A 22508-nucleotide genomic window follows, 5' to 3' on the forward strand; every position below is an offset into this window, starting at 1 on the left:
CTGGCGCTCCTTGGGGCGAGATGGGGGTTGGTTACGTGGGCCCATTGGCTCACCTCTCCCAGCGTGGAGGGGATTCAAACCAGCGACCCTGTGGAAGGCTCCGACCGCCTGAGCTGCGCAGGGTGGGAGGGAGCCGGAGTCTGGAGCCAGCCAGCACCTGTTCTCCTGGCCAGGGGGAGGGACCCTCGTGCCTCTCAGCATCTCACCTATGTTTCTTCTCCCCCCAGCCCCAGAGGAAGCCCCCACCATCCTCTCGGTCATGCCTCACACCACCACCTCTGTCCTGATCCGCTGGCAGGTACCGTGCGGCACTGCACTGCCCCCGCCCGTCTCTGTAAGGCAGCTGCTTGACTCACTTTCCCGAGCCCCGGGAAGGCCTGGGAGCAGTGTCCCCTCGGCACTGCGGATCCCCTCGCTCGCCGTTCCTGTCCGCTCTGCTCTCTCTGGGCAGGGCCACTGGCTAACTGCCAGTGTGGCTTTGCCACCCGGTGCCGCATCCGCATGCCGCTGCTGGTCGAGTAGGACCCCGGCATCCGGGGCGCCCAGTGGCTGCCGCAGAGAGGGGCCGGAAGCAGGCTGGCCCCGGTGGGTACTGCTGCTTCCCAGCGGGCTCGGGGCTCCGGGGACCTGCAGGGGCTGGGAGCGCGGTTAAGGCACCGCGCCTTAAGGGACCCCTGATCCCTCCCTGGCTGTAGGGAGCCTCCTTGCAGCAGGGCGCAGCGGGAGGCAGCGAGTGAAGGGGGAAATCCCACAGGGGGGTGAGGGCAGCACAGGCTCCGGGGGCAGGCAGTGCCATGCACCGTCTCCATGGGCTCCCCCCGCTGACTGCCCCCTCCTCTTGGCTCCTGTCCCCCCCCGTGCAGCCCCCCACCGAGGACAAGATCAACGGGATCCTGCTGGGCTTCCGGATCCGCTACCGGGAGCTGGTCTACGATGGGCTGCGCGGCTTCACCACGCGCAGCGTCAGCAGCCCCGGCGCCAAGTGGACGGAGCTCACCCGTGAGTGCCCTTATTCGGTCCCCTGGGAACACAGATGGGTGGGGAAGGGACGTCGTGGGGGGATTCCTCTCACCCCACCCCACGGGGCTCTCCGTGATGCTCAGCCCCGCCCCGTGCCCTGCCTTGCAGCCCCCCTGAGCGCTCTGTGTGGACACCAGCCGGCCGGCCCCAGAGCCTCCAGCGCACCGATCTGAGCTCCAGGAGCTGTCCTGGGCCCGCGTGTCCCGCTCTTCTCCCGCGGGGCTCGGGGCAGCATCACCCGGCAGGGCTGAGCCCCGCGCCTCAGGGGAGTGACATGGCTGGTGGTGTGAGTGCTGATGCCGAGGGGGGGGGCGGGGCAGGGGGCTGCTCTCTGCTGGGTGGGGGGATCTGGAGAGGGCTAGGAGGTCAGGAGCTGACGACTTCAGAGGGATGTTGGTTAGCTGGGGAGACCGAAATTTGACCTGGTGCTTTTTTTTCCTTTTCCCTGTTTGCGAAGTCTCCTGTACGCTTAACCAGGGGCCAGGGGAGTTGGCCGGGTGCTGAGGTCCTCCCCAGACGATGCTGAAGCCCCCCTGAGGGGAGCCCCGGCCCCCAGTTCCCAGGGTTGCTGTGCTGAGGACTGTCAGTCATCTCTGATCTTGCTCCCTGCTGGCACCGGTTAACGCCCAGGCTGCTACGCAGAGGAACAGCATCACTGGGGAGGGCTGCAGCCCACGCCCTGGTAGTGGAGAAGGGGAGTGGGATGGTAGGGCAGAGGCTAGGTGGGCAGCAGGTAGGCTGGCACTGCCAGCAGGGCTAATGCCAATGCCAGGCAGGACTCCCTTCAGAGGAGCTGAGGGGCAGAGCCGGGGCATGCCAGGGCCAGGGAGGCAGGAAGCAGTCTGAGGGCAGTCCCCAGGGCGTACACACACGGCAGGGCACAGCCAGCTCCTGTCACTCCCGGGGCGCTCCCCAGCTCGGGCCCCTCTGAACCCCTGGTGGCAGCAGTGAAGCTCCACGGGGTTTCTTCTCCCTCCCCGCTAACCAACGCTGCCCCCTGCGCTAGCCCTGGCAGCCGTCCCGCCACTCCCAGGCCTGCGGGGCGTCCGTCCTGCTTGTTCTGTCTGTGTGTGACTAACCCCACTGACCGCTCTCCCCTGCGCTCCCTCTCAACGCCCGCAGCAGGGTACGCCGTGCGGAACCTGACCGGAGCCGGCCTCACGCACCACGAACTGGACAGTAAGTCTCCGCTCTCTGCTTCGGGGCTCGTCTCTGTCCGTCTGCGTGTCGCTCCCCTCCTGACTTCCCCGCCCCCTCCGCCTTCCAGAAAGCACAGGGTGCCCGGGGTATTAGCTGGGTACCTACAGGCGACCGCTAGTCACTTCACTGCTCCCCATCGTACCTGGGACGGGGGGCAGACATATCGGCAGAGCTGCCCCCTGCGGCTGGGGTATCACAGCAAGACAGGACATCCCCACCGCCCGGCCTAGCCCCGAGGGGGCAGAGAAGGGGTTAATGGGAGGGAGGTGAAACACCAGTGCTCCTGGCCCTGTGGATGGGCTCCTGCCCGGCTCTTCCTGGCACCCACTTCCCCTCCTCTCACCCCCTGCAGATCTGAGCAAGCACAGGCGTTACGAGATCCGCATGAGTGTGTACAATGCCGCGGGCGAGGGGCCCTCCAGCCCCCCCCAGGAGGTCTTCGTGGGCGAGGCAGGTGAGTCAGGGCTGTGTGGGCATCTCTGCTTCCGGGCAGGCTTTGAGCTCCCCCGTTGGTCACTAAGGGCCGCCCCGTCCCTTGGCCACGTCCAGCACTCGCCAGGGAATTCACGGGCCCTGCCCAGCTGAGCTAAGGGAGCCTCTCCCGGAGCAGGTCGCTGTTGCTGTTCCCTATCGGCGGCCGGGGCTGCGCTTCCCCGCCAGGAACCAGCCTGTGCCCGCGGCCTGCCCCACTCCCCGGCCGCCAGCCAGCAGCAGGACACCGTCTGAGCAGGGGAAGGGCTGGGATTCAGTGGCCATGGCCCATGGATGGCGGCACAGCGGCTGCAGGACTCGGAGAGACCCCCGGTGTCCGCAGGGAGAGGGTGGGATCAGACGTCCCCCTCTCCCCCTGCACCCCAGCCGCCAAGCCGGGGGACGAGAGTGCCGGGGGGCTCGGGCGCTCTCACCCCACTCGCTCTCCTTCTGTAGTGCCCACCGCCCCGCCGCAGAACGTGGCCGTTCAGACCACCACGGCCACCCAGCTGGACGTCACGTGGGAGCCGCCCCCCCTGGAGGCGCAGAACGGAGACATCCAGGGCTATAAGGTACTGGCCCCCCATCTCCCGCTGGCTGTTACAATCCTCACAGCGCCCAGGAGCCCGCCCCCCTCTGCCCCGGCTCCCCAAGGGGCACGTCGCTGAGGGGAGCTGGGCACCCAGAGTTCCCATTGGCTACCCACTCAACACCAGCTCAGCAACCCCTCCGTGCCTTAGTTTCCCTCTGATGCCAACAGGGCCAGGAGCACTGAGCCGGGTGTGTGAAGGAGGGACTGAGTTTAACTGGTCGGGGCTGGGAGATGCTCGGGTAGAAGGCGCTCCAGGAATACAAAGCACAGTGAACCTGTTTGACCCGACACCATCAGAGCCAGGAGGGCTAATGCCCAGCAGTCCGTGGCATTGGGTTTGCAAGGGAATGGGAACGGGGGATGTTGCCACCACCCCTCACTGCTCAGTCTGTTGCCACCCTGCAGCTGCAGTGCCCAGCCGTCGCGGGTTCTTCCACCCCGGGGGCAGTGCCCAGCCCTGAGTCAGCTGGCATGGCGCTTGTGTACACACCCCCACACACCCCCACACCCCCCACAGCTGTGCGCAGTTCCCGGTGTGCTCAGCAGGTGGCGCGGTTTCACTTCCAATCCCGCACCAGCCCTGTTCTCCAGGCCCTCTCAGGGGTCTGGGCACTCCCAGCAGAAGGGCATAGCTGGGATTTGGGCAGGACCCCCTGGCATTTCCACATGGGCCGGACTTCTTTGCCCCATAACCCGGTGGTGGGAGCTTTCAGCTTGGTCAGCCACCCCATTGCATCCCCTGTAGGGCTGGGGTTGGCCTGTGCCCCTGAGCTGACGCTTGCTGTAGTTTGGTGGGGGTGTACCGCTGCGGGATACTGGGTCAGCGGGCGGGGGCAGAATGGGCCCATGCCCAGGCCATGGGGTGTGCTGCAGAGGGCCAGTTCTGGGCAGTGGCTTTGCAGCTCTCAGGGAAGTGGGACCGGGGCAGGATTGCTGGGACCGTACAGCCTCTCCCTGGATATTTGGGCACCGCTCAAGGGTGACCTCAGCCCGCGTTTGATTCTCTGGGCTCTGACCTAGCTAAGCCAAGGGACGTGGGTCACATTTTCCATCTAGCATGGTCTGGAGCCGACGCACCCTGCTCCCTCCTTTCCTCTGGACACAGGAAAGCCCCTTCTCCGACTCAGAGCCAGAGACAGGCGTGCGTCTTCTGTGCTCCCGGCCTGTGTTTGGCTGGGCCCTTTGGAACCGAGAGGGGCTTCTGGGGGCTTCTGGAGTGGAGACTCCTCTGGAGCTTTGCTGGTTCTAGAACCTGCAACTGTCCAGACCCAGACACTGCAGGCCTTTAACTTCGAGGGGCTGAAAATGGGACTTAATGAAACCGGTGCAAGCCCCATATGGACATATTCACTTCACTTTGAGAGCAGCCCGGTGGCGCTTGGCTGAAACTGATCAGGAGGCATTTAAGCTAAACCCAGAAAAGCTGCTTTTGACCCGCAGTCGATATCCCCTCACAGAGGTTTTTAGAAATTGGTTGAACTCCCCTGCCCCCTTCCCTGTGCCAAGCGGGTGCGTTTCCTGTTCGGACCAGCCCTAGGAGAGGGCACTGGCCTGGCTACACCACTGTAGGGTAGGCAAGGCCCAGGAGCTTTCCTCCTTCTGGAGCGTGTCTGACTGTGTCCCACTGAAAGATGGGGCGGGGTCTTTCTTGGGGGTCAGGGGACCTTAAATATAAATGGCCCTACATCTCCTCCACCGCAGAGCAGCCACCGCCCCAGTCGCTCCCCCAAGGGGCCAGCAGCGGGGACCACTTCCCGGTGCTGCTCTGCAGAAGGAGAAGCCAGGCGGGCTGGATCTGGGGGAAGCTGAGTCTGTGGCGGGGGAGCCCCAGCCCGGGGTGGTCAGCGCCGGGAGCAGGCTGTGAAGGGGAGCGCCTGGGGATCAGCGGGGCTAGCAGCTATGTCAGGCCCCTGCCAGCATTGGGCCTGGCCTTAACCCAGCCCTCTTCTTCCCTGTAACCCCCACCCCCTGCAGATCTATTTCTGGGAGGCCCAGCGCCAGAATGGCACGGAGCGGGTGAAGACGCTCTTCCTGCCCGAGAATGGGGCCAAGCTGAAGAACCTCACGGGATACACCTCATACCTGATCACCGTCTTGGCCTTCAACGCCGCCGGGGACGGGCCCCGCAGCGCCCTCGTCAGGGGCAGGACGCAGCAGGCAGGTGGGCTCCTTGCCGTGCCTGGGGACACCGGGCCCATACTCCTTTCACTGATGGGGCCGCGAATCAGGAGGGATCGCACAGCGGCCCACATGCTCCATCCCAACCTGCAGCCCCTCCTGTCCTGCCTTATCCCAGCCCTGGACTCCCCCCACCCAGCTCTGCCAAGCCCTGTGTGTTGCCACCACGTCCCTCTGTGTTCTGGTCCTGTCCTGAGCAGAGGCTGGCCGCTGGGCCGAGTTGTGCTCCTTGGGGGGTGGTTCAGTGCTATTTGCAGATGAGGCTCTTCTAGGTTGAGACCTGACAGACTCGTCCCACTTTTGGCCTCGGCCTGGGATTGAAGCCAGGCGAGGGCGGGGCTCTGCAGTTAACGATGCTGTGGGGACACCTGGCTGCTGAAGCCCCCAACGCCCTCCCTTCCCATTCAAGAAGTAAACCAGCCAGTGCATCCACGTACTCCAGGTACGGAGCCAGCATGGGGGAACCGGGCCGGATCCACAGCCGTGTCTGGCCATGGTACCCCACTGCCACCAACGGTGCTGCCCCAGCTGATGCCCGTGCAGGAGCTGGCCCTGGGGTTCCAGCCCGTCACCCGCAGGGGCGGAGCAGTGGCGGTTTCGGAGCCAGCCTCTCGTCACGGCCTTGGGCTTCTTCTTGGCACAGCACCAAGGAGGAGGCTGAAAATAATCGCCCCAGTTCTTTGTGCTGGATCTGCCCAGGTAGCTCCGCAGCTCCCCGCTGGGGCAGGCCCCCTTCTCAGCCTTTGGGGGGGGCCTCAGGGGCCAAGTCCTGGAGACACTCTGCTGGGTGGGCTTTGAGGACGCTGCAACAACGCCTCGTTCTCCTTGACCATTCCTGCCCCCCGGGCAAAAGTGCAATGGGGGCATTAACCCCTTCCTCCTCCCACCTGCCCGAGAGGTAATGCGTCAGCATTTGCCCAAATAACCCAGACATGCAAGGTGTCTTGGCAGGGAGCTGGTCCACAGGGAAACCAGAGGCACGCCGGTGTCAGGAGGAGACACAGCCCAGACATGCGGGGGCTGCATAGCTCTGCAGAGGAGAAGCAGAGAGGGGTCCAGCAGGGCCCATCAGTTGTTTCCTATCGGGTCTGGAGCACTTGGTTCTCTCACTCTTTTCTGGAGTTGCGGTGGGAAGAGGGGGGTCCTGAAGAGTCCAGCCCCGCAAGGAGGGTGTTACTGGGGAGTTGGCACTGGCGGGATGAGTTTGGAGTTCTCAGCTAACTCACTGTACTACAGACAGCCACCTCCTGAATGCCCCCTCATGGTCCAAGGTTGCTCCATCGCGCCCTGCCTCAATGTCCCCCCCTCCTAAGGGCCCTTTAAGAACTCACTTGGTCCAAAAGTGTCTCAAGTGACCCCCTCCCAGGGTCCCATTTAGTGAGTCCTCAGGTGCATGCTGGCCCTCTAGGCCCCAGTCCAGTGTCTGGTAACCCAAACTTGGTCAAAGTCTTTCAAACACAGAACACAAACTCACACAGTCTCCAGGCCCACCCTCCCCACCCCCAGCTCCGAGGGACTGCCTGTCTGCTTCCCTCACCTGCTCAGGAGGACTTGCGGGGAGGGGGGGAATTCAGGCAGGTCACAAACACACACCCGTTAATGCTGACGTAGTGTGACTGAATCCATCCCTTTCCCACGGCCTCGCTCGCCAACCGCCCCACCCAGCAAACCCAGGACGAGCTGACAGAGGAGCGAGGGGGGCCAGTGGGATCTACACCCCTCTCCTCCCTCACCCAGGGGAAGTCTGCAAAGCCCCTCTGCTTTCTCCATGCAGCCCCCAGCGCCCCCAGCACCATCAGGTTCAGCGAGCTGACCACCACCTCGGTGAACGTCTCCTGGGAACCGCCTCTGCTGCCCAATGGCATTCTGGAAGGGTACAGGCTGGTCTATGAGCCCTGCACGCCTGTGGATGGTAAGGGTCCAGGGCTCAACGGGCGGGGCGGGGGGTGGAGGTACGGCAGGGCTATTGGCTGCGGGGGGCAGGGTGTGATGGGGGTTCAGGGGCCACCACTCCCTGCAGAGTGGGGAAGCAAAGCTGGTAAAGGAGCCTGGGTGGCAGGAAAATCTGTTTCTGGGGAAGGATTAAATTTACCCCAGGCCAGGCGGATGTGCTGAGCAGCATGGGGCAGAATCTCTCTGTGGCTGCCTGCCACTCATCACTAGGCTTTGGGGACCAGCCCAGCGTCCCGGCCCAACTCCCGCTTGTGCTGTTCCCTTCTGTTGCTATTCACTTTAAAACCTTTCCCGTGTTCCTCCCCAGAGGTAGCTGCAGGGCAGCGAGGCCAGGGCAACCCTGGGTTTGTCCCATAGGTCACTGTGCAAAGGGCTCGGAGAGACACAGGGATGCCCGGTTCTGAGCGCGTCCGTGCACATTCTGTCCCGCCATTTTGACGGTGAAAATGGTTTTTTCAACAAAATGGAGAATTTTGGCCCAAGACCCTTTGTTGGTGAAAAGTTTCCGGGATTCAGAAAAAAACCAAAACAAAACAAAACCGGGCAGAGCATCTGCAGTGGAATTCTCACGGGGCCAAAACATCCCGGTGCAGCCAGCTCTAATGATCCTTCGTCACGTCTTCAGAGCTGGAGTCTAGCGCCTCCCTCCCTCGTCTCTCTGCAGTGCCCCCGGTAGCCCGGCCCACCGCTGCCACCACCCCAGCTCCCCTACCCGAGCTGTTACGTCCGGAGCAACAGACAAAAGAGGGGGAGCATTGGCTCCCCCCTCCTCCCCGAGCGGCTGATGGGCCGTCCAGAGTGGGCAGGAGAGAGCCTGAGAACGCAGCGAAGCGCACGGGTGGGGTGGCCGGGGGGACAATGGCTGCTCAGTGTTCCCTGCTGCCACCTGGGCTTCTGAGAGTCGGGTTCAGAGGAAGGGCTGTGAAGCGAGGGCTCTGGAGGCGGGCCGCAGTGACCCCAGGGAGCGGCAGGAGGGGCTTCTCCTTTGAACCTGCGCCATGCAGGTTGTCCTTTGATCCTGCAAACCCGGCTTGCCGCCCACAGCGCACGGGGGCCTGGGGTTCTGCCAAGCAAAGGGCATGCTTCAGGGCATGCGCTGATCCCGCGGGGTCAGGAAGGCTCTCCTTCTGCTAGCTAGCGGGGGGCATTATGTGCTTCCTGCAAAGCAGCCCCGACAGGGTACTGGGGGCAGGACATGGGACTCGCTGGGCCATGTAGGTGAATGTTAACAGACACAGCCTGGGCTACAGTGCAGGAGACCTGGGATCCAGTCCCCAGACCAGAGACACCAGCCCGGCTACTCCGGAATTGTGCTGCAGGGCGTCGCTGCCCCACATAGGCCAGAGCGAGGTGGGTTCAGGCCTCGATTTCACACTGGATGGGGTTGGTTTGGCCACACTCAGCACCAGGCTTGCAGCTCTCTTCCCCAACGCCAGATCCTGGCACTGTGAGGGTGGGGTGGGCGCCAGGATTTCTGCATGCCACATCTGTGCCCTCTGCCCCCCAGGCGTGAGTAAGATCGTGACGGTGGACGTGAAGGGGAACAGCCCCCTGTGGATGAAGGTGAAGGACCTGGCGGAGGGCGTGACATACAGGTTCCGGATCCGGGCCAAAACCTTTGCCTACGGGCCCGAGATCGAGGCCAATGTCACCACAGGGCCGGGGGAAGGTACGGCACTGCCGCGCAGGCTCACGCTGCCTCTCGGGGGCGGGGGGTGGCTTTGTGATGGGGGGAGGGTCCCCAGGATTCCCGCGAGCACAGATCTCTGCAGCAGGAAGGATTCACCTGAAGGGCCCCATGGGCCAATGTAGTGGGAGCCTGGATGGGCAGTCGGGGTTGGACGTGGGGGTTGGAGCCATGAGGGGCTGAGAAGAGAGGAGGGCAAGGGGCTGGGCTCCCCCGCCCCCAGTGATGTTAGGGAAAGGTTATGGTTTTTCTCCCTGTTACAATGTGTTTTGTTGTGGTTTCCCAGGTGCCCCCGGGCCACCGGGTGAGCCCTTCATCTCCCGGTATGGCTCAGCCATCACTATCCACTGGGCGAATGGGGATCCCGGCAAGGGGCCCATCACCCGATCCGTCATCGAGGCCCGGCCCTCAGGTACCGTACATGACCCCTCCCCATGCATTCCCCCGCCCCTCCCTCCCCCCGCCACTGGCCTGGCAGGAACACAGGGCCCAGCTCTGCCCCACGGCTGCCATCCCTACAGGGCAGGACACGTGCTGGTGGCCTCGCAAGGCACCTGGGCCCCTGGGGCCCACCGCAGGACCAGGTCCTATGGGCACCCCTGAGCACCTTCCACTCTAGACGGCGCCTCCCCAGGGCCTGAGAGGTTGCTGCGGTGGGTGGTGTGGGCAGACGCCAGGCAGGGAGGCTGAGGTAACCCATGCTAACCCACGTGGGGCCTTTCTACAGTGCGGGACCGAACGGGGTTACGCCAGGCAGGTTCTACTGGGTTGTACCTGGGTTCCCCAGCCACTTCGCCTGGCAGAACCGCTGCCAGGGCAGCCCTGCTTTTGTAACCCCACCGGCACCACACGCAGAGCAGCCGGTGGGGGAGTGGGGCAGCGCGCTCTGGGACCCCTTGCCCCACAGAGCATGGGGGAAGAAGAGCCGGCCACACACAGCATGGGGGTAAGCAGGGCCAAATGCACAGAGCACGGGGGTAAGGAGGGCCAGATGCACACGGGGGTAAGGAGGGCCAGATGCACAGAGCGTGGGGGGAAGGAGGGCCAGCCTCCCAGAGCGCGGGGGAAAGGAGGGCCAGCCTCCCAGAGCGCGGGGGAAGGAGAGCCGGCCGCACCAAGCACGGGGGGAAGGAGGGCCAGATGCACAGAGCATGGGGGTAAGGAGGGCCAGCCTCCCAGAGCACGGGGGGAAGGAGGGCCAGCCTCCCAGAGCGCGGGGGAAGGTGGGCCAGCCTCCCAGAGTGCGGGGGGAAGGAGGGCCAGCCTCCCAGAGCGCGGGGGGAAGGAGGGCCAGCCTCCCAGAGCGCGGGGGGAAGGAGGGCCAGATGCACAGAGCGCAGGGGGAAGGAGGGCCAGATGCACAGAGCGCGGAGGGAAGGAGGGCCAGCCTCTCAGAGCGCGGGGGAAGGAGAGCCAGCCGCACCGAGCATGGGGGTAAGGAGGGCCAGATGCACAGAGCGCAGGGGAAGGAGAGCCAGCCGCACTGAGCACAGGGGTAAGGAGGGCCAGATGCACAGAGTGTGGGGGGAAGGAGGGCCAGCCTCCCAGAGCGCGGGGGGAAGGAGGGCCAGCCTCCCAGAGCGCAGGGGAAGGAGAGCCGGCCGCACCGAGCACGGGGAAAGGAGGGCCAGATGCACAGAGCGCGGGGGAAGCCCAGCGTGCACGTCAATGGAACAGCCAGTTACAGTCAGGCGACCCTCCGGTGGCTGAAGACCCAGGGAGGTACAAGCCCTGGTGCTGCTGCAGCAGATGGCGATCCCCTGTTAGCTCAGAGGACCCCTGCCACCCAAAGGTGCTGACTCCAGACCCTCATGCCGTGTGTGCCGTTCAGCCAGGACCTTTGCACCCATCACTTGGGGCGAGGAACTTGCTGCCTTCTGCCCCCCACCCGTGCACCCACCCCTGGCTCTCTAGGGCCGCTCCCACCCCTCACCAAGCTGGGCGCCTCTCCTCTCTTCCAGACGAGGGGCTGTGGGACATCCTTATCAAGGACATCCCCAGGGAGGTGACCTCCTACACCTTCAGCATGGACATCCTGAAGCAGGGGGTCAGCTACGACTTCCGGGTCATCGCCGTCAACGACTACGGCTACGGGACACCCAGTGCACCCTCCCCCTCCATCTCAGGTGCTGGGGCTGGGAGGGACGTGCCCCAGGCTGCTCTCCTGGCCTGTCTGTGGGGCCGCTGTGCCAGGAAGGAGGGTTCATGCCACAGGGAGGCAGGGACCACCTCATCCACCCTGTCCCACCTAATGTACCCCCCTCCCTGCAGCCCATTTCCCCTGCCCCCGGGCTGGAGGGCCAGGAGGGGAGGGGATCAGGCACTTGGGGAAACCAGCAACAGAGGAGGTGGGGGGCAGCAGGTGCTGTCAGTGCCCTGGGGGCAGGGGCCGGGACTGGAGGGGAGCTCAGCGGAGGAGGTGGGGGGCTGAGTTAAAGGGCACTGGAGCAGCCGCTCCTGGGAAGGGGGTGATCTCTCCATGCGCACGGGCACCTGCTTCCTTGGAAACAAGAAAACTCTTGGCAGCTCCGCTCGGGTGCCTGAAAATGGACAGATACGGCCAGGACACCTGGCAGTCACCGTACTGTGATTCCCCTTCCCTCCCCACAGACACTGCCCATGCCCCTCACTCCCCACCCATCGCCCCTGCCAGCCCAGCCCTGGGCTCCCACACAGCTCTGCCAGGGCCCCTCACTCCTAACCCATTGCCCCTGCTCACCCAGCCCTGGACTCTCCCCCTCGCTCTGCCAATGCCCCCAACTCCCCCTCCCAGCCCCCTGCTATCCCAGCCCCCCAGTTCAACAAGTTCATTGTTTGCAAGTCTATTGGGGTTCCTCGGGAGCAGAGGAAGAGTCCCTGGAATGAGTTAGGTCCCATCCCAACACACAAACAAGCTCCAAGCCCCGCTAGCACCCAGGACAGGCCCCAGGGTGTGAGCCAGCAGGGCGGGTGGGGACTGACCCTGCTCTCTACGGCTGCCTTCCAGCCCAGAAAGCCAACCCCTTCTACGAGGAGTGGTGGTTCCTGGTGGTCATCGCCTTGGTCGGGCTCATCTTCATCCTCCTGCTGGTCTTCGTCCTCATCATCCGCGGGCAGAGCAAGAAGTATGCCAAGAAGTCAGACGCAGGTGAGCGCCCAGCGGGGCTGCCCGGCCCGGCCTAGGGGGACGTGGTGCCACGGAGGCTGCGGCGCGGGAGGAGCAGCCCCCAGACTCACCCAGCCGGGGGCAAGGTGCTGGGAACCAGGGGGGCTGGCTCCAAGCTGCCCCGGTGTCAAAGACAGAGGTGCAGTGCTGGGAACCCGAGAGCCGTGCCTGGGTACGGGAGATTGCGTTTCGCCTTCCCTGCCTGCAGCTTGCACCCCAGAGGGCCTGGCCGCGTGGCTGGGGTAGACCAGTGCCGCTCTGCTGGAGGTGTGCCTGGATATACCAGTGGAGGACCAGGGGTCTCCATCAGCTTTTGCCCTAGTTGTTATGGTTCACATACCTCCCTGCACCCCCTAACCCTGGTGTTAGGGTGGGACGTGGCTCAATTGGTGACTCCAAAGCCAGGGGAGCCAGGGGAGCCAGCGTCGGGGTGCGCCCTGGCGTTCCTGGGCTGGGCATGGGGCCTGCCCCGGCCCCCCAGCGCTGGGAAGTTTCCCCGAAAGCCCCCCCCAGCAGTCTGATCAGTGGGAGCCTTTCCCTTCGCTGCCCTGGCCTGCGGGTAAGACCTTGTCGCCTTCTGCCACTGGCCCGCGAGCTGCTCTGCTGACGGGAGAGGAGCGACACCAGAACCGTCCCCCCAGCACAACCGGCCCATCCCACCCCTGCTCTGCCACAGACACGGGTTAGAAAAGTGCCTCGCAGGCCGTGTTAATGGTCCTGGGAGCTAAGGATCCAACGAACAGCTTCTCTCATTGTGAGCTGCCAGCGGCAGGAAGGGTCACGGGGTTTGTAAATGCGGTTCTGTTTTCTTAGCCAAATGAAGGGCTCAGATTGTGGGGCTAATGCCGCCCGCCCTGCTCAGTCAATACACTTGTGTAGCAGAGCAAGGGAGAGACGCCTGGCGCTGGGAACCTGGACTCCTGGGGCGAGTCGCACCCAGAGCCTCTAGCACTGGTGCCTGGGTTCGTGGGGCCCGGAGTTAGACGCCAAGGGGCCCGATTCTCCGCCCCCCTGCTGCTGGGTCATTGCTCCCACCTGGGCATCGTGGGTGTGAAATGCCACCGCACCGTTCGCCCCGCTGGTGCCAGTATCCGACGGCAGCTCTGCACCAGGAAACGCCCACCCCGGCTGGAAGGCAGGGAGCAGTGGGGCCCCAAGGGACCAGAGCCGGGCAGCTTGTGCAGCTGTTTGCAGAGGAACCCTGTGCCCAACCCCAGCACTTGCCCTTCAGGGATCTCAAAGCACTTTATAGACATTAAAGAGTTAACCCATGCAGGAGATCAGGAAGCATCAGTATCCTCGTTTTAGGGATGGGGAAACTGAGTCACAAGCAGGTGGTGATTTGCCCAGTGAACTGCTGGCAGAGCTGGGACGCAGATCTCCTGATGCTCAGCCCTGATTTGCCCAGGGCCTGCTCCCCCACCGCTGGGCGCAGCGTGCCAGAGGGCCTGGGCACTTAGCAGATTGCATGCCGGGCAGGATTTTACCACACTCGCAGCGTAGCGAGCAGGGCTGGCCAGACACAGAGCTGAGACCAACTTCCAGCGGAGCACCAGCCATGCGGCCCGCTCCTCACGCCTCCAGGGGGTGGGCTGGCACCGGGAGCTCTGCGTAACCCGTGCCCCCCGGCCACGCTGGGGACCTGTGAAGAGCAGCACCCCAGCCTTGAGCCAGCCCCGCGGAGGTGCCGCAGCCCTGGGATCCGAGGGCTGGCTGGAGAGCGGGGGGTGAGCTCGTTCCCTGAGCCCTCCCAGCCCAGTTCGAAGCTGTGGCTGGCACTGATGCAGACCAGACTGAGTGATGAGATGGGACGGGTGAAGGCTGCCCTACCCCTTTATAGCCACTGAGCTTGCTGGGCATGGTGCCCGCTGGCTGAGCTGGGGGGTTTCCTATGCCCACGCATCTGCGGAGAGAGGGGGGGTCATTGGCCTGGGGAACCCCTGGCTCCAGTACACCTGCCTGCTCCCCCTTTCTCCCTCAACTTTTGGGGGGGCTTCCGTTCCAAATCCCATTGCTCGTCTCCAGGCCGCTCCCCACAGCAGGTCCGGGAGGGTCGGCCCAGGAGTCTGAGCCGGTCCCATAGCCGGGTGTGTGATGTGCGGGTTCCCCACGGGGCTCGGCGCTGCCCCAGCTGATGGCTCCCCCCCCGCCCCGACAGGGAACAACTCCAAGGCGAACGCACTGAGCCACGGCGAGATGGTGAGTCTGGACGAGGGCAGCTTCCCGGCCCTGGAGCTCAACAACCGGCGCCTCTCCGTCAAGAACTCCTTCTGCAGGAAGAACGGCATCTACACCAGGTACTGGCCGCAGGGGCCCAGGGCTCTGTGTGCCCAGCAAGAGATCTGGGGCCAGGCCCCCGCCCCCACTGTGCCCCACTGGCCGGCTTACTGGTGTGCGAGCACCTGCCGGACGCTCCCCAACACCATCCGCACCCGCAGGTGGTTCTGGGCGGGGAGGGGAAGCCCGGAGCAATACAGGGGTTGGACGTGGCTCCGGATCGGGCCCTCCACCTCCAGCCGTCGGCTCAGTGGGGCTGCCGCTGCTCGCCCCTCACTCAGGGCTGTCGAGGCGGGCGGGGGATAGCATTGCTCTGAAGCATCTGGAGCCGGGACCCCAGCTGTGCCGAAGCAAAGCCCATAGGCATCCCACAGGATTGCTCGGCAGGAGAGGAAGCCGGAGCCGCCAGGACCCCGCTGGTTAATGGCTCAGCCCCAGAGGCCGGCAGACTGCAGTGGGGACGGCTGGGGTGCTCTGAACAGCCCTGCTAGCGCCCAGAAGTCACGGGGACGGGCGTCAATGGGCTCAGGTGGGGCCTGCAGGGGTGGCCGTGGCTGGTCTGCCCAAGCGGGGCCCGGGGGATCATCTCCAGCGCCAGAGTTCTCCCCTTCCAAATGAAACGTAGAGCTTCCGTGTCCCTGCCGAGGTCCCCGCCGCGGCCCAGCCCCGGGAGCCTGCATTACTCCGACGAGGACGTCACCAAGTACAATGACCTCATCCCAGCCGAGAGCAGCAGCCTGACGGAGAAGCCCTCCGAGATCTCCGACTCCCAGGTGAGGGGGGCCCCCCGGGGCCAGGGCTCTCAGCTTGGCAGGGCTGGGGGGCAGCACATGCTCATGGCAGGGCCTGGCTAGAGGGTGAGAGGCATCTGCGGCCCAAGGGGTTGGAGGCAGGAGTCAGATAGGCCTCCCCACCCCATTCAGCCATTGCCCCCTGTGGGGGAAAATTGCACCCCATGCCTGGGATCCCCAGGCTGGCTGCCCCCATCGTCCCCCACAATTCCTGTCCCCTCTGTCAGCTGCATCCCCTGGTCCTCATCACCTCTCCGCACCCAGCAAAGGGGATCGGGAACAGGAGTGTATGCCAGTGCATGCTGGGAAAGGGAGGAATGATACAGTTCCCCACCCCCGACGAATTCCTGGTAGAATCCCCATTGCTGCCCGGGGTTTCCGCCGTGGGGCGTGCAACACCAAAGGCTCTTTCCCTGTTTGCAGGCAGGCTGCCCCCCATGCACACTGAGCAGCACCATGGGCATGGGTCACCCCCAGAGCACCCAGGGTTGTAGTTTAGCTTCTCAGCTGGGCCTGACAGACACAAAACTCCTGTCCCCTGGCATGTGCCCCCGGGACTGTTTGTTCTGCGCCAGCTGGCACAGCACATGGGTGGGGGTCGGAGGCTTTGGCCTGTCCCCAATGCACCAGCATGCCCCTGCTTTACTGCTCAGACAGCCAGAACCCTAGCAGGATGCCCCGCAGCAACCAGCATGGCCAGGGCACAATGGGACCCTGGCTTTCCTGGTGTCGGAGGGGGGAGCCGGGCATTCGCACAGTGGGGAGTTGAGCACAGATCCAGGAGGCTGGAATCTGAGCTGCGGTAACTGCCAGAAGCTGAATATACCCAGGGACAGTGGAAACAGGCCTGCACTACGGGCTCCCTCCACACTGGTATCAAACCCCAGCTGGCTACCCTGCACTGCCTTGACCACGCCGTGAGCTGTCGGGTGTTTTGCCCGGCTCTCCGCCAAGGGAACAGCTGCTCCAGGACCCCAGGGAAGCCTGTGTTCCCATCTGACACAACCCCTCTTTGGGCCATAGAATCATAGAATATCAGGGTTGGAAGGGACCTCAGGAGGTCATCTAGTCCAACCCCCTGCTCAAAGCAGGACCGATCCCCAACTCAATCATCCCAGCCAGGGCTTTGTCAAGCCTGACCTTAAAAACTTCTAAGGAAGGAGATTCCACCACCTCCCTAGGTAACGCATTCCAGTGTTTTACCACCCTCCTAGTGAAAAAGTTTTTCCTAATATCCAACCTAAATCTCCCCCACTGCAACTTGAGACCATTACTCCTTGTTCTGTCATCTGCTACCACTGAGAACAGTCTAGAGCCATCCTCTTTGGAACCCCCTTTCAAGTAGTTGAAAGCAGCTATCAAATCCTCCCTCATTCTTCTCTTCCGTAGACTAAATATCCCCAGTTCCCCCAGCCTCTCCTCATAACTCATGTGTTCCAGTCCCCTAATCATTTTCGTTGCCCTCCGCTGGACTCTTTCCAATTTTTCCACATCCTTCTTGTAGTGTGGGGCCCAAAACTGGACACAGTACTCCAGATGAGGCCTCACCAATGTCGAATAGAGGGGAACGATCACGTCCCTCGATCTGCTGGCAATGCCCTTACTTATACATCCCAAAATGCCATTGGCCTTCTTGGCAACAAGGGCACACTGTTGACTCATATCCAGCTTCTCATCCACTGTAACCCCTAGGTCCTTTTTTGCAGAACTGCTGCCGAGCCATTCGGTCCCTAGTCTGTAGCGGTGCATGGGATTCTTCCATCCTAAGTGCAGGACTCTGCACTTGTCCTTGTTGAACCTCATCAGATTTCTTTTGGCCCAATCCTCCAATTTGTCGAGGTCCCTCTGTATCCTATCCCTACCCTCCAGCATATCTACCTCTTCTCCCAGTTTAGTATCATCTGCAAACTTGCTGAGGGTGCAATCCACACCATCCTCCAGATCATTTATGAAGATGTTGAACAAAACCAGCCCCAGGACCGACCCTTGGGGCACTCCACTTGATACCGGCTGCCAACTAGACATGGAGCCATTGATCACTACCCATTGAGCCTGACGATCTAGCCAGCTTTCTATCCACCTTATAGTCCATTCACCCAGCCCATACTTCTTTAACTTGCTGGCAAGAATACTGTGGGAGACCGTGTCAAAAGCTTTGCTAAAGTCAAGGAACAACACGTCCACTGCTTTCCCTTCATCCACAGAACCAGTTATCTCGTCCTAGAAGGCAATTAGATTAGTCAGGCATGATTTGCCCTTGGTGGATCCATGCTGACTGTTCCTGATCACTTTCCTCTCCTCTCAGTGCTTCAGAATTGATTCCTTGAGGACCTGCTCCATGATTTTTCCAGGGACTGAGGTGAGGCTGACTGGCCTGTAGTTCCCAGGATCCTCCTTCTTCCCTTTTTTAAAGATGGGCACTATATTAGCCTTTTTCCAGTCATCTGGGACCTCCCCCGATCGCCATGAGTTTTCAAAGATAATGGCCAATGGCTCTGCAATCACATCCGCCAACTCCTTTAGCACTCTCGGATGCAATGCATGTAGAGCAGTGGCCTCAGGGTCCAGGCCAAGGTTCAGGGAGACCCTTGGCAGCGATACGCCTGGGAACAGGACGGGGCTAGAGAGAGACCCCAGGAAACCGAGTATTCCCCCAGGACCTCCCATTACGGAACCCGGTTTCTCCCGGCCGGCCGTGCATTTCCAGGTGCAGATGCTGCAGCTGTGCTGGAACTGGCCCCTAACGAGGCCTGCCTAAACGAGCCCCTCTCCTGCAGTGGCCTTGGGGGCTGAGATTCAAATGGCTGCCTGGAATCCCCACTCCATCTGGAAGACTGTGAGTGATGGCAAGGCCAAAACAGACCCTGCCGCTCAGCGCTCTCATTAGCCCCTGGGCTGTGACAGCAACTCGAAGACGGTCGAGTGATCATGCAGCACCTCGCGCCGGCCACGTGGGGCGAGCAGCGGGCCCGTGCCTGCTAATCTCACTTTGCAACTGTCTCAGCTGAGCCACTCGACTTCCTGGTGCACTGGTTCTTCCCGCCCTGCAGGACCCTCACTTGGGAGTGGCCAGTGCTGAGCACACCTAGGGAATAACCTAAGCCTCAGAGCAGGATTATGGTACGCGCACGGAGCAGCAGGCAAAGGTGACAGGCCAGATCCTTCTGTCAGTTGCAGCCAGGCAAATCCCCTCTGAGTGGGGGGGGAACGGTCTGGGTGTAGCTGAGATCTGACTCTGGCTCATAATGCCTGCATCTCTTACACCAAGGTCCCTTTGCCCTTTCACTTGCACCCATAGCTCCTTTATGCTACCGAAGTGCAGGGAGTGGGCATCTGGCCCAGCTGGCTCTGAGAACCCGGCCGACCGGCTCTTTCCTCCCTACGCCTTGGAGGACTGTAGCTGCGCGACCAAGCCGTGGCAGAGCGCTGGGAAGGGGCAGAGGGAGCCCGAGGGGGTGGAGACGTGGGTGCTGCGTGAGTACCAAGCCTGCCTGTGTAGCCCCACGACAGGAGCTCCTGCAGGTGCCCCCAGAGATCAGGACCCCCTTGTTCCAGGCACTGGGTAGCCCCGCATGGAGAGGGCCTCGCACTCGGAGCAGAGAAGACAAAGGCTGGAGAGCTGGGGCCCCCACAAGTGCAGTGACGCTTACTCGGGGCATCTGTGGCACAGCTGGGAATTCGGTGGCTGCTCCCATCACCTGAGCCTGGTGCAGGCTTGTGTCTCAGAGCCACGGAGGGGAACAGGCAGCTGAGGGCTTCCTGCTCTCCAGGACTTTGCAGATCTTCAGCAACCCCCCAGCTGCCCCATAATCCTGGGCCTTGCCTGGCCTTTTCTTTGCCTGCAAAGTGGAGGCAAGTCCAAGTTAACCCCCCTTTGCATTATCATGGTTGAGTGTCTTTGAGGAGCTGTTCAGAGCTGAGCTAGCTGAAAGCTGTCACTTGATTGCTTTCCTGGCCGGCTTGAGCTTCCTGATGAATGGGGCCATTGTGCCTTGGAGAAGGGGGAAGCTGAATTCAATTATGGAAAGCAGAGGGCGAGTTGAAAGGAGGGACGCGAGCCAACCCAGCCTCTGCCTGAGCTCTCTCTTCTTCCCCCATCCTCCCCGCCTTGCCCTCTGACAGAAATAACTTTGGCTGTTCCCAGAGACGGCGCGTAGGGTCAGCGCTGCCAGGGCGGGCGCTGGTCCTGGTCATCGGGAAGGGACACCAGGCCGGGGTGGGCACTGGGCCTGGTCATCGGGAAGGGACACCAGGCTGGGGTGGGCACTGGGCCTGGTCATCGGGAAGGGACACCAGGCCGGGGTGGGCACTGGGCCTGGTCATCGGGAAGGGACACCAGGCCGGGGTGGGCACTGGGCCTGGTCATCGGGGAAGGGACACCAGGCCGGGGTGGGCACTGGGCCTGGTCATCGGGAAGGGACACCAGGCCAGGACGGGGTCCGGGTCTGGTCATCGGGGAAGGGACGCCAGGCCGGGACGGGGTCCGGGTCTGGTCATCGGGGAAGGGACGCCAGGCCGGGACGGGGTCCGGGTCTGGTCATCGGGGAAGGGACGCCAGGCCGGGACGGGGTCCGGGTCTGGTCATCGGGGAAGGGACGCCAGGCCGGGACGGGGTCCGGGTCTGGTCATCGGGGAAGGGACGCCAGGCTGGGACAAGCGCTGGGTCTGGTCATTGGGGAAGGGACGCCAGGCCGGGACGGGGTCCGGGTCTGGTCATCGGGGAAGGGACGCCAGGCCGGGACGGGGTCCGGGTCTGGTCATCGGGGAAGGGACGCCAGGCCGGGACAAGCGCTGGGTCTGGTCATCGGGGAAGGGACGCCAGGCCGGGACGGGGTCCGGGTCTGGTCATCGGGGAAGGGACGCCAGGCCGGGACGGGGTCCGGGTCTGGTCATCGGGGAAGGGACGCCAGGCCGGGACAAGCGCTGGGTCTGGTCATCGGGGAAGGGACGCCAGGCCGGGACAAGCGCTGGGTCTGGTCATCGGGGAAGGGACGCCAGGCCGGGACAAGCGCTGGGTCTGGTCATCGGGGAAGGGACGCCAGGCCGGGACGGGGTCCGGGTCTGGTCATCGGGGAAGGGACGCCAGGCCGGGACGGGGTCCGGGTCTGGTCATCGGGGAAGGGACGCCAGGCCGGGACGGGGTCCGGGTCTGGTCATCGGGGAAGGGACGCCAGGCCGGGACGGGGTCCGGGTCTGGTCATCGGGGAAGGGACGCCAGGCCGGGACGGGGTCCGGGTCTGGTCATCGGGGAAGGGACGCCAGGCCGGGACGGGGTCCGGGTCTGGTCATCGGGGAAGGGACGCCAGGCCGGGACGGGGTCCGGGTCTGGTCATCGGGGAAGGGACGCCAGGCCGGGACGGGGTCCGGGTCTGGTCATCGGGGAAGGGACGCCAGGCCGGGACGGGGTCCGGGTCTGGTCATCGGGGAAGGGACGCCAGGCCGGGACGGGGTCCGGGTCTGGTCATCGGGGAAGGGACGCCAGGCCGGGACGGGGTCCGGGTCTGGTCATCGGGGAAGGGACGCCAGGCCGGGACGGGGTCCGGGTCTGGTCATCGGGGAAGGGACGCCAGGCCGGGACGGGGTCCGGGTCTGGTCATCGGGGAAGGGACGCCAGGCTGGGACAAGCGCTGGGTCTGGTCATCGGGGAAGGGACGCCAGGCCGGGACGGGGTCCGGGTCTGGTCATCGGGGAAGGGACGCCAGGCCGGGACGGGGTCCGGGTCTGGTCATCGGGGAAGGGACGCCAGGCCGGGACGGGGTCCGGGTCTGGTCATCGGGGAAGGGACGCCAGGCTGGGACAAGCGCTGGGTCTGGTCATTGGGGAAGGGACGCCAGGCCGGGACGGGGTCCGGGTCTGGTCATCGGGGAAGGGACGCCAGGCTGGGACAAGCGCTGGGTCTGGTCATTGGGGAAGGGACGCCAGGCCGGGACGGGGTCCGGGTCTGGTCATCGGGGAAGGGACGCCAGGCCGGGACGGGGTCCGGGTCTGGTCATCGGGGAAGGGACGCCAGGCCGGGACGGGGTCCGGGTCTGGTCATCGGGGAAGGGACGCCAGGCTGGGACAAGCGCTGGGTCTGGTCATCGGGGAAGGGACGCCAGGCCGGGACGGGGTCCGGGTCTGGTCATCGGGGAAGGGACGCCAGGCCGGGACGGGGTCCGGGTCTGGTCATCGGGGAAGGGACGCCAGGCCGGGACGGGGTCCGGGTCTGGTCATCGGGGAAGGGACGCCAGGCCGGGACGGGGTCCGGGTCTGGTCATCGGGGAAGGGACGCCAGGCCGGGACGGGGTCCGGGTCTGGTCATCGGGGAAGGGACGCCAGGCCGGGACGGGGTCCGGGTCTGGTCATCGGGGAAGGGACGCCAGGCCGGGACGGGGTCCGGGTCTGGTCATCGGGGAAGGGACGCCAGGCTGGGACAAGCGCTGGGTCTGGTCATCGGGGAAGGGACGCCAGGCCGGGACGGGGTCCGGGTCTGGTCATCGGGGAAGGGACGCCAGGCCGGGACGGGGTCCGGGTCTGGTCATCGGGGAAGGGACGCCAGGCCGGGACGGGGTCCGGGTCTGGTCATCGGGGAAGGGACGCCAGGCCGGGACGGGGTCCGGGTCTGGTCATTGGGGAAGGGACGCCAGGCCGGGACGGGGTCCGGGTCTGGTCATTGGGGAAGGGACGCCAGGCCGGGACGGGGTCCGGGTCTGGTCATCGGGGAAGGGACGCCAGGCTGGGACAAGCGCTGGGTCTGGTCATCGGGGAAGGGACGCCAGGCCGGGACGGGGTCCGGGTCTGGTCATCGGGGAAGGGACGCCAGGCCGGGACGGGGTCCGGGTCTGGTCATCGGGGAAGGGACGCCAGGCCGGGACGGGGTCCGGGTCTGGTCATCGGGGAAGGGACGCCAGGCCGGGACGGGGTCCGGGTCTGGTCATCGGGGAAGGGACGCCAGGCCGGGACGGGGTCCGGGTCTGGTCATCGGGGAAGGGACGCCAGGCCGGGACGGGGTCCGGGTCTGGTCATCGGGGAAGGGACGCCAGGCCGGGACGGGGTCCGGGTCTGGTCATCGGGGAAGGGACGCCAGGCCGGGACGGGGTCCGGGTCTGGTCATCGGGGAAGGGACGCCAGGCCGGGACGGGGTCCGGGTCTGGTCATCGGGGAAGGGACGCCAGGCTGGGACAAGCGCTGGGTCTGGTCGTGCTCTATCACCAG

General features: G+C 64.3%; 1 protein-coding gene across 6 annotated transcripts in view; it reads left to right on the forward strand.

Moving 5' to 3' along the window:
- SDK2 (sidekick cell adhesion molecule 2) overlaps positions 1-22508 on the forward strand; it is a 185210-nt gene that overhangs the window by 160271 nt on the left and 2431 nt on the right. For 2 of the 6 annotated variants that reach the window (XM_048818024.2, XM_048818027.2), the window contains 13 exons: positions 228-298; positions 864-999; positions 2143-2199; positions 2573-2674; positions 3148-3263; positions 5258-5444; positions 7236-7373; positions 8922-9083; positions 9388-9513; positions 11063-11227; positions 12088-12228; positions 14405-14543; positions 15149-15296. In XM_048818024.2, coding sequence (XP_048673981.2) covers positions 228-298; positions 864-999; positions 2143-2199; positions 2573-2674; positions 3148-3263; positions 5258-5444; positions 7236-7373; positions 8922-9083; positions 9388-9513; positions 11063-11227; positions 12088-12228; positions 14405-14543; positions 15149-15296 — 1688 coding nt within the window. The remainder of the gene's footprint in view (positions 1-227; positions 299-863; positions 1000-2142; positions 2200-2572; positions 2675-3147; positions 3264-5257; positions 5445-7235; positions 7374-8921; positions 9084-9387; positions 9514-11062; positions 11228-12087; positions 12229-14404; positions 14544-15148; positions 15297-22508) is intronic. The other 4 variants (XM_048818026.2, XM_048818025.2, XM_075119175.1 and 1 more) reach the window with 4 other exon arrangements.

The sequence above is a fragment of the Caretta caretta genome, chromosome 14 (genome assembly GCF_965140235.1).
Source record: "Caretta caretta isolate rCarCar2 chromosome 14, rCarCar1.hap1, whole genome shotgun sequence".
NCBI lineage: Eukaryota > Metazoa > Chordata > Testudines > Cheloniidae > Caretta > Caretta caretta.